Here is an 11,347-nt window from a genome sequence, read left to right on the forward strand (position 1 = left end):
AAAAAAAAAACCAAACCCCCCAAAACCCTTTTTTTTTTTTTTTTTTTTTTTTACTTGGACTCTCCCAGTAGATGGACAATGAGTTCATATGTGGACAGGACGATGGCTGTGTTGGGGATTTGTCTAATTAGCTGTGGAATGAGTCCTCTATAAAAAGCTGCATAGCCTTCCTCCAAAGCTATTAACCTCCCGGTCTGAAAGAAATACTTGTACTTGCTGCCTTCCTCGCGCAGTCTTGTCCGAATCACCTCTGTGGAGACAAACAACACATGATTTTTAGGTCACCTGGCGCTGCAATCAGTTGCGACAAGAGGCGTGCCTGGTCCAAGTGTTTACCATGTGGGTAGGCTATGCAGGATGCACACCCCTTTGAGAAAGCAGCTGCCATCATCAAGCGTAGGAAGTCAGACGCTTTTTTCTCATTTTCATTATTTGGGGATGACAGCTGATGGTCAGCAAGCCGCTTCTTGAGCGTCTCATAGATGAGGAAGCAGATCATGGTCTCAGAGATGCCGGCGTAGGAAGCGGTCAGGCCACGGTAGAAGCCCCGGACGCCCTCCGTTTTGTAAACATGGCGGGCACATTGCAAGGCATTCATCTTTTTCTCTCCCCGGGCTCTGAAAAGTCAAACAAACGTTCTTCAATTACTGACAAAAATCGCAATGGGTTATTTCGAGGACCGTCTTGCCATTTGATCGAAACTTGTTTTATTTGAAATGTGGAACATGAAGAAATTAAAGAAGTTTTTTCCAACCACTGGGTCACGGAACAGTGTCGTGCCTGATCCAATTTCACATCCTCAGCCACCATCTCATTATCACAATTATCATTTGTTTCCTATAAATAATTTATCTTGTTCATTCATCCGGACGAACAGCATATAGTGATCGCCCGAACATTTAAAGCTTGTCCACTAGAGGGCAGGAGGTACAATTTATCTGTGTAACCTATTGCTGTAAATACAACACTGTGATATTGTGTAATATACGCACTGTAAAAGTTGTTCCATGAAACTTTGTTTGATTTGCTCCCTTCAAGCGTAAGCTTATAATCACACGCACGACATACAAAGATTAATTCCAAGTTCTGAAATGTATACATTTATCAATACGTTATGGGAAGGTTGTATTTTGCAGTCAACAATCAAATTGCATCAGACTGATTTGTGTTCGACTTTTGTGGCAAGCCTCTTCTAAACTGTGCTACAAACCCCAGTTCCATTCGAAACCCCCATGTGCATGGTTCCCATTTTTGACGTCTCAGTTTTCAATAACATTGCCCGACACTTGCTCCATTCGAACTTATCCGGTCAATTCAACACGAGCAAGTTACGAGTTGGCAGAAACAGTGAGTGTGCACTCAAAAGTTAACACAGGTTTTTTTTTTTGTTTTGTTTTTTGCGTGAGGAATGTGCTTCTTATATAACTGTAATCCATGTATGTATAAAGGGCGTTGAGATTTCAAAACTAAAATTACCTTGACCACACCCGCAATTCGGTGTTTTGTTAACCCGGTTTTGCACACCGAATATTTTGACGGTATTGCAGAAAATAGAGTGTGTGCGTGCGTGTGCGTGTGTGTGTGTGTGGGTGGGTGGAATAGATGGATTTTCATGTTTAGGAAAATCTGGCCATATATTTGTCAATGGGGGGTAGTTTGGTTGGAGGCAGGAAATCATGTTTGTAAAATATGCCGTGTTGCAATGTGCAGGAAATGTCATTTTTCTGAGAATAATCTCATGGAATCGGGAGTGTTTTTCAAAATAGCTCTTCAAATATTAATCATCAGTTTATCCTTTTGTTATGCAAGAGCTGTCAATTTCTAACTTTTGAGTTAAATGAATAACGAAGCGTCACAGCGTTTCGCTTGAAATGTTCCAAGACTTTTCCTCACCTGGACGAGTCTTATCTTGTTGGCAAACAATTGACAACCCCGCACCCAACCCCCTTAAAAATAAATTACAAAATGAATTAAAAAAAAAAAAATTCTCCTGTGACCTTGCATATTCAACCCTACGCCAATGCAAGTGTAAATATAGACTCTTCTTCTGCACACAGGCCAATGCGTGCGTCAGAGCTGTGTATTTACGGACACAGATCACAAGCTCAGAGTCACGTAGTGAATGGCTCAAGGACAGCAAAGCGGCGGAAGGCGGTAAGCGTTGCTGTTGTAAACGACATTCTACACACGCACTACTTGCGTTCAAGTAGACGTGTAAAATTGCAAAAATTCTCACAGCACAGAACAAAAAAATGTCCCACCTCAATTTACTCACAAATTCACTTCAAAATCTAAATCTGTGTAGCCGAACAACTGTTTTGTATTCTGTTGAATGCGTCCTAACAGGTGGCTACACAGGTTATTTGTTCCATCTGTCATTTCAAGACACAGCCTTTAATTGGTCTAGCTGTCACGTCGCTGGCAAAGATAGATTAGCAAAGATGAATTAGTTGGGTGGAAAGGGTGGTGATCTTCCACTTACAGAAAAATGGAAATCTCCTTGACGCACTTGTTGCTCTCTCATTTTAATCAAAGCCTGCCACACACGTAGCAATGTGTCCGAACCCGAATGAAATGTTGTTCAGCGCGCGAGGCTGGCCAACGAATTTTAATGAGTGGCCAAAAGTCAACCGCTGCTTTTGAAATTTTTAATCACCTGTGTGGGGGCAGTGCAAGGTTGCCGATTAACAGCTAATTTATTGTTTGCATGACCCAGCCGAGCCACACAAACACTGGATATACAGTATTCACATTGTGTCTTATATTAATACTTAACTCTGTTTATAATGTCATGCGTACCTGTGGATGAAATGGTGCAGTCTCTTTCACCGCAATACACACAAGCAACGTACAAAGTGTGCCAGGTACAGTCAGTGAATAAGCGAGAAGCCTCTTGAGTGTTTTGAAAGGCGCTTATAAATAAAATGTATTATTATTATTATTATTGTTATTATCAAAATATGCACACGGGCTCCTTTTCTCTCACCCACTTCCCCTCTTTGACAACCCACTTCTTCCTTGACAATCCTGCAATGTTTTTATGGTTTAATAAAAGTTATGCAAAATGGTGTACTGCACGTAGAGCCTCAAAACCCATTACAGGGTTGGCGGTGCATTGGGAAATGCGCAGAGCTCAATCCTGCAGTGTGTAGGCGTGAGTCTGCAACCTTTTTGTGATGGTCTCTTCCAGTCTGGTTCTGTCGTGTTGTGTGCTGTGAGCCTAACGTGCCGTTCCACAGTGGTTGGGAATTACTGGTGTACTCTATGCAGAGCCAGAAGCTTCACACAAGAGCACACAGAGCAGGTGCACTTAAAGCCTGTACTCACTTTTTCTCCAACTGCATCCTAGTCTTGACCATCCAGACGGGGTTCATCAGGGAATTTGTAACAAAAGCTGAGGGACAAACAAAATGTTTATTCCACTTATAAACCATTCTAAGAGCAAGAATCTGCAAAATAGTTTTTCACTTGTAATGTCAAAAGCCTACTAAAGCATTTTACAGTCTGCTAGATTACATGACATGGTTTTTATGGTGTGAGTGTGTGTGTGTTACTATGCTTGAGGCTCACCTGCAATACCAGCAGAGGACATGTGTACAGCACCACTATTGGGAACCAGCATCCCATTGAAAAGCTCTTTGGATTTGGAATATGAGGCAAAGTAAATGGCTCTGAAAACATAGGAGAACAAACTGTTGAGAACTCGCGCCACAGAAGGTGCCGGAAAGATTTGCAACGCATTGTCGTTCTACGAAATCTGTGAATGTGCTTTTATAACCCGAGTGCCATTCATGATGAAAGCGACTGTGGAGAGAGCTTACATCCAGACAAGTGAGATCCCTGCACCTCACTTCGGGAACACTCTGTCACCTGATCCGAATGGGCTGACTAAGCACTGAGAGCCCCAGTGGCCACAAGAGCTGGTTTGAATGGGAGCACGTCCAAGTTGGCTAGTGGATCGGGATAGTGGCAACAGAAAAGATTTGGGATGCGGCTATTCATTAGGCGGGGGGCAAAAGTAACCCCATGAGTGTCTTCGGCCAGCAGTCTCAAAGTGCAAGCAATGTTTTGCTGTGCATTAAGACATTGAGGCTAAAGGCTAACAGTATCAGACGGTGGAGGGTGTGTTTGCTTCTGGACACACTAAAAATGAGGATGTGAATCGAAAATACCATAGAATCAATAGAAAGCCTTTACTCCTTTTTTTTATTCTCCTTTGGAGAAAAACAGCAGAATCGAGAAATAAATATGAGACAAACGACACAAAAAACAAAGTGCAGCGCAAATGGCAGTAAGATACAAATTATATGTTTAGTCGAAGCGGAGTGAGTCACAATAATGTCAAATAAATGCTAATGTGAGTTCAGTGCAGTCATTATTTCACGATTTGAATACAGCAAACAAAGAGGGAGTTTCGGGATCAAACGGAAAAAGAAATGATGACGCAAACATGAAAGTCCTCACAGCACACAAAAAAACCTGAGTTAATATGAACGGCAGGGGAACTGGTAAAGTGACACCGAGGACAATGTTTTGGCAAACGATGAAAAAGAAAGTGTTTTGACACATGAATGCCATCGCCAGTCTGAACAGTTTCGTTTGACTGTGCAAACACTTTGAAAGAAGTCAACATGCTGAAATTATTACTACCCAATAACATGTCGAGTCTTGAGAGAAGGATTTCGTCAGCACACCTTAAAGAGTGTTTATGTTTGATTCCTGCGCCATTTTCTTGGACTTGTCATTTTCTTTCTTTTTCAGTGTGGCTCATATCTATATTCTTTCAACATTTTCTAAGAAAAATGCTCAATAGTGTGTGGAAACTACGGCTGGGTTATCGAATTAAATTTCCTAAATTGATATGATTAAAATGGGCTTTATTCGATTTACGATTCATTTTGAATGATTATCGATTCAGTTCAGGATTTTGCGTATCACCAATTTTACTTTCATATAGAAGAAGCAATGCTGCAAATAGAAAACTTTTTGATCTAACTAGGTCCATCCATGCATTCATTTTCTACCGCTTATCTGGGGTCGGGTCGCGGGGGCATCAGCTTTAGCAGGGAAGCCCAGACTTCCTTCTCCCTAGCCACTTCTTCCAGCTCTTCCCGGGGAATCCCAAGGCATTCCCATGCCAGCTGGGAGACATAGTCTCTCCAGCGTGTCCTGGGTCATCCCTGGGGCCCCCTGCCGGTGGGACATGCCCAGAACGCCTCACCAGGGGGGTGTCCAGGAGGCATCCTAATCAGATGCCCGAGCCACCTCATCTCTCGACGTGGAAGAGAAGCGGCTTGACTCTGAGCGCCTCCGGGATGACCGAGCTTCTCACTTTATCTCTAAGGGAGAGCCTGGACACCCTGCGGAGAAAACTCATTTCGGCCGCTTGTCTCCGGGATCTCGTTCTTTCGGTCACGACCCACAGCTCGTGACCATAGGTGAGGGTTGGAACGTAGATCGACCGGTAAATTGAGAGCTTCGCCTTTTGTCTTAGCTCCTTCTTCACCACGACAGACCGATACAACGTCCGCATCACTGCAGACGCTGCACCGATCCGCCTGTCCATCTCTCGCTGCCTCCTTCCCTCACTCGTGAACAAACCCCCAAGATACTTAAACTCCTCCACTTGGGGCAAGATCTCCTCCCCCACCCTGACTAGATAATACAAGGAGCCATCTAACTAGGTCTAGTAAAAAACAAAAAAAAAAAAGATATGGAATTGAACAAAATGCAGTTACATTAATCGGGTACGTTTTGTTGAACATGTCCTGCTCAAACCAATGCACAATAATTTAAATGAATTCCAGCCACAGGGTAGGCTGTGTAAATAAAGTGTCAAGTCACATGAATTTATGGAAAAAAAAGTATTAAAGAGATAGATGTGGGTTTTTTTCTATTTGATATAAAAAGGAAATCAATTCTTTTTTTTTTTTTTAAACCCAGCCCTAATGGGAACATGTTTTCCAATTCCTGCTAACCGACTGAGAACTGGAGTGAATTAATGACAACAGCTTTCTGTTTACTGTATACGGGCAATCAAACTAACAGGTGTGTGACAAAAGCCTTGGCTTTTGGGGTTGTGGTGCTTTTGTTTTTGAGTACAAGGACATTCTCATCGTGCGTAATCAATGACTTGCGCACCAGCTGGCAAGCGCCCCAACATTGCCACATACTTCGACTTTGCGCTTCAAAAAATACAATTATGTAAACCCGGCGGGGGTTGCCCGAATATGGAAGAAACTCATGTGTGGAGTGCAGCGTTTGCATTACCTTGAGGGAGCCACACCAACCAGATTTGGCCCCAGACCACGGAAAAGAGATCTTGGTCCCTCTTTCTCGAGGATTGATCTGAAAGACATTTAAAAAAAAAAAAAAAAAAAAGCAATAGGTCAATGTAGGTTTTTGATCATGTTCTCATGGGAAGAAAAAAAAAGTCCAATCATGCAACGAAGTGCTTTTCTATTAATGGAAGAGATATTATAACACCCTCCTAATATGATGAACATCCTCCTAATATGATGAAGTGTTACATCACAAGTACTCCCCTGAAACCGATCCACACGGACCTCCCAACTCACATGCACTTGGCTCGTCAGTCACAACCCCCCCTCCCCCATATTTTTAACTTGCTGTGACCTTCATAATTCAGATGGCTGGGAGTTGCATGCGGTGGGAAGCAAAGCAGTCTGTGTTGACTTCTGGAACGTACACCCTGTCTCCAAAAAGCGCATTAGCCCACCGAATTGTTCTCGGCGTTACAAAACACCTGTTCTCCAACAACAGCCGGGTCAAAATGAAACCGTCTGTTATGAGGTCAAAGTCAGTGACTGACGGTTGTTTATGGCTGACAAGGTATACTATCCTAAGTGTTATCTGGTACCAACGTCTGTCATTGCAAAAACATCACAAAGTATATTTGGGAGAAAAACACTCAAGACCTGAACTGGCATGCTAAAATGTGTTGCATTGGCACTTATTTTATCACCTGTTTGGGTGTCGCGGGTCTTAACATTTGGAGTCTCAGTTGACAGCATAGCAGGCCAGTTCTCAGTCTCCGTCATCTGGGTGTAATTTAACACTGCCGCTGCAGCACCCCGTTAAAAAAATCCTTTCGCGTTTCCTGAGCTCTTCCCTGAGCCAGCGTTATTAAAAAAAAAGTATATACTGTAGTTTGAATTGCCCCACGAATGTATTTTATTGCCATTTCAGGTAGAAAATCCTGGTCCATGTCACAGTATTCAGCTGTTTAGGGAACACCAAGCGAGAGCAGGACACAGTGTACTTAATCCCGATTTATGGACGACAAGATTAATGGCAGGACTATGCCACGATTTTTTTTTTTTTTACCCGGAAAGGAAAACACTGCATAGAATTTGTTTTGTAACCACTCCCAGAAGAAAAAGTTATGTAGACTGTATACATAACAATATAAGGACCCATTTCTTATTATGATACTCCTGTGGCTTTTGTGGTGTCATTAAAAGCCTTCACACGGTCTGGTGAGGAAGTTGTGCCGCCTACATGTGTCGGAACAAAGTGTTCATATCATAGGTCGAGAACTGCTGATGCCTGAAAAGCATACGCAATGCAGCATGGGGCAATAGGGGCTGTCTGACAACATTTTACCGTAATACTTGCACCAGCCCAGGCGTAACAGTGCCTGGTCGGATGACCCCGGTCCCAGTGAGGGTGCCAAGTTGGACCTGGAAGACGGGCCGGAGGGTGAGTCCCGAGGACTGTAGCCTTGTCTTCAACACCTCCAAAGGGCAGGTCACGATGGCTCCCACAGTACCGCTACACCTGCAAAACAAAGTGTGTGTGTGTTGGGGGGCAGGGGGGTAGACTATTGAGTTGTCATGTTCGATCATGGTATTTAACACATTAGTTTCATTCCTAGTATGGAAACCCTTCAGTTGAAGCCCCCCGCACCCCCAAGACCAAAATAAGTGTATCTCACATGACCAGAGAACTTTTAGTGAGTGTCAAAGGATTAACATTGCACTTGTGCTCTGCCTTTGGTGACGCATGTTTCTTTTTGCAGGGAGGAAAACCATTCATTTCAAATATCCTGACGCAGTCATTCCCAACAAGTGTGTCACAGGAAATTGTACGGTTTCACTGAGTTGATCGGAAATATCTGATCACTGTGTGTCTTTCTTCTATCCCTGCAAGAATTCAACAGGCTCAGATTACGGACTGAATAAGTAAAAAAATGGTGACAAAATACAAACGAGATCATGATTTCAGTCCACGTATATACTTTTTGTCACATTTTTCTTTGATGATCTGTGCTGACATTTGTTTTATGTAAACTATGCCTCGGCTCAGTAATGAATGGAAAACCTTGCTGTTGTGGAGTTTTCTGGAAATTCCTCTAGTTCTGGTTTGGGCAGGGGTAGGCAACTCCACTCCGAGAACCGCAGTACTGCTTGTTTTAGAAGTTCCCTCTTCCAACACACCTTATTCAAATGATGAGAATCACTATTAGGCTTTTACAGAGCTTGCTGATGAGCTGTTCATTTGGATGAGGTATGTTGCAGCAGGGAGAGACGGAAAACATGCAGGGCTGCGGCTCCGAGTTGCTCCCCCTGGGTTAGGGATACATCGACACTGATACTGTACACACCAATACCACATCGCCAGCCTGACATAAAATTTCAAGGTCACAGCCATGTCAGTCATGTGCTTGTAGCAAGATACTTTAAGAACACGGATGACAACACTTTTCGGCTACTGCGAAGGCGAACCCTTTAGACCGCTACTGAGGTAGACCTGCGACTAAGGCTGCTGTTTGCAAGCAACCAGGTTGGGGAGCTTCACGAGCCGCTCGCATGCACAGATATGAGTCGCATTATTTCTATGGTCCAGGATGATTGATAATTAGGTGCTCATATTGTGTTTATGTCTTCTATCTTGTTGTGTTCAGAATAGTTTTCATTAATTGTTATAAATCAACTTTGATCTTGCGCCTTGTCGGTAAACACTGGCTATGTTATGAGAGAATCTTAACTCATTCACTGCCAAAGACATAGCTATGTCTTTTCACACTCCACACGTTCAACCCCAGATACTTTTTTTTTCTTCAATTTTTCCAAGACTGAGGGTAAAAAAAAATGGGGTCTAGAATTGGCTGGTACTGAATGAGTTTTAATAATTTCGACAATCCTGACATTGAGCCACAGTAAATCTCACTGATGTGTTAAATAGTGTAATTCCAGACACTGCCGTGACTTCAAGGGTAAAATGGCGTCAATGGTGTCGCTTCTCGTCCCCACGGAAAGTGACATTTTTTTTCGAAGGACGAGGGGGGGGGGTCGTAGCACGACAAGCAACAAATGTATTCGAAAAGGTTCTGACCGTCTTGACACCAGCAGGAAGCCAAGATGCTGGCGAAGATCCTCTCGTTATATAACAGCAGCAAACTACAACCCGTGCAGATCCCGCCATCGTGCCAAGAAACCGCTGGCTAAACTTCTACCTTCCAATGGCAGTTTTATGGCGCATTTCAAGCACAAAACGCAACGTTGTCAGATCCGAATATGACGCTGGGTTGATGTACGATAATCCGTGCCAGGTTTAGCTGGCTAGCATCCGCGATGACGTATCGTGAGATATGTACGTGATGTGTAATGAAAGTACTGTATAATGTTGCCGGGTGACTTCATAACATGTAGGTTTCCTTACTGTTAGTAAGTACTCAGAATGCATTCAGTCTGTGTGCAAAATATATACAACACGTACGGAAGAATATTAAAAACGTTAGCTCCGAATGATAATGACATGCTAACGCGAGCCAGCTGATGCTAACCGTTAGCACCCCGGCTAACGGTCCTGTACAAGCCCATGAACTGTTTGCTGACTGTAAAATTGTTATTTAGTAGCAGCAACGCGGAACGGGTATTTATTTTCAATAGACGTATAGTCTAGAAATTCCCCGTTTAGAGGAGGCGGCATTACACGGACTTACTTACCCTCCAGCAAAGAGATGCAGAAGCGTGTCTTTCTGGGCCATCTTCCTACTTCTTCTTTTTTTGGAATTTTCTTTTCAGACAGCCACCATGCTGGTGTAATATGTCTGAATACACTCGCTCTGGCGCAGACCAGGACTCGTTCGGTGTACCAGCGCTCGGCTTTTCACGTGTACGTGCTGGCTCTCTGTGAGCCGGCTGGGCGGAGCTGTCGGCCAGAGACAGACCTATTGAGGAGGCGTCGCCCACGATTACGTCAGTAGGCCGGATGAGGGCGTTGTCTATGACGTAGACACACGTGCTCGGGACACCTCGTCTGCAAGCTTTTCAAGTCTTGCTTTGGTGTTGCTCCAAACGAAGGAACAAAAGCAGCACGAGGTCACTCGTATTGAACCTGTTGTGAAATTGATACCGCGGGTAGTTAATACAATGGCTGCTTGTGGCGATGTTGAATTTCTCTGTCTACAAAATAGCAGTGGTGGGTTATTTGCGTACAGTTTTCGTTTAAGTTATATTGCACTTTACTTGAATATTTACTTTACTTTTACTTCCTACGTTGCTTAATTCATATTCCACAAACGCAATATTAATCAGAATGACGTGTTAGGACTAGTGGGGGTGCATAGGACGTATTATAAAAACATAAAAAACAATGATGATAGAAGCAACCATTCACACCTATGCACAATTTCGAGTCTTCAATCAATCCCCATATTTTTGGACCGTGTGGAAAAGCCAGTGTACCTGTAGAAAACCCATGCAAACACGGGAGAACATGCAAACTTAACACAGAAAGGCCAGAGCTGAGATTTAAACCCTGAACCACAGAACTGTGAGTTGTGTTACCAGTCCATGGTCTCGCCCTTTACAGTTACAGTTGCAGTGCAGCATTCAAAAGCTTGATCACAGTAATGGTAAAAATGACATCGAAATACTTCAAATGACCTTAGATCAAGATCTTCAGTTCAATCAGAAAACAATACAGCACTTTGGAAGAAAAATAAAGAAAACAATTCAATTATAATCTAACAATAGATATGGATTCAAAGAAGAAGGCATCTTTTAGTACATCATTACATCACAGAAATACCTCCACACTTACAACACTGTGTGTATTGAGTTGTCCATACTTTTTTGAAGGTCATATTAAGTTCTACTGTTGGGGGGGGGGGGGGGGGGGGGGGGGGGGGGGGTGCGGCAAAGCCCACATATTATTTTGCTCATTCAGTTGTACAATATGTGATCTCGTTCTGCAATAGCGTGTCCCAGTGTTTACCAGCCAGATGTTTATCTCCCAGCAGTTAGCCTCCTCTCGCTGTGATAAGAGCGGGAAATAACAGAACAGTGCAAGAAAAACGACATGATCTTTCCTACTGGGA

At 43.4% G+C, this 11,347-nt stretch overlaps 1 protein-coding gene across 1 annotated transcript in view; it reads right to left on the bottom strand.

Annotated features, from left to right (window-relative positions):
- The window catches only part of slc25a33 (solute carrier family 25 member 33), an 11,044-nt gene extending 848 nt beyond the window's left edge, over window positions 1-10,196 (bottom strand). Inside the window, exons 1-7 of the mRNA XM_019862961.1 lie at window positions 9,972-10,196; window positions 7,627-7,800; window positions 6,271-6,348; window positions 3,571-3,671; window positions 3,328-3,394; window positions 337-617; window positions 53-250 (exon numbers count right to left, since the gene is read on the bottom strand). Of these exons, the coding sequence (XP_019718520.1) occupies window positions 53-250; window positions 337-617; window positions 3,328-3,394; window positions 3,571-3,671; window positions 6,271-6,348; window positions 7,627-7,800; window positions 9,972-10,012 (940 nt within the window). The 5' untranslated portion in view covers window positions 10,013-10,196. The remainder of the gene's footprint in view (window positions 1-52; window positions 251-336; window positions 618-3,327; window positions 3,395-3,570; window positions 3,672-6,270; window positions 6,349-7,626; window positions 7,801-9,971) is intronic.
- Window positions 10,197-11,347: the final 1,151 nt, after the last annotated feature.

Source organism: Hippocampus comes, unplaced genomic scaffold (genome assembly GCF_001891065.2).
Source record: "Hippocampus comes isolate QL1 unplaced genomic scaffold, H_comes_QL1_v1.1 scaffold1, whole genome shotgun sequence".
Classification (NCBI taxonomy): domain Eukaryota; kingdom Metazoa; phylum Chordata; class Actinopteri; order Syngnathiformes; family Syngnathidae; genus Hippocampus; species Hippocampus comes.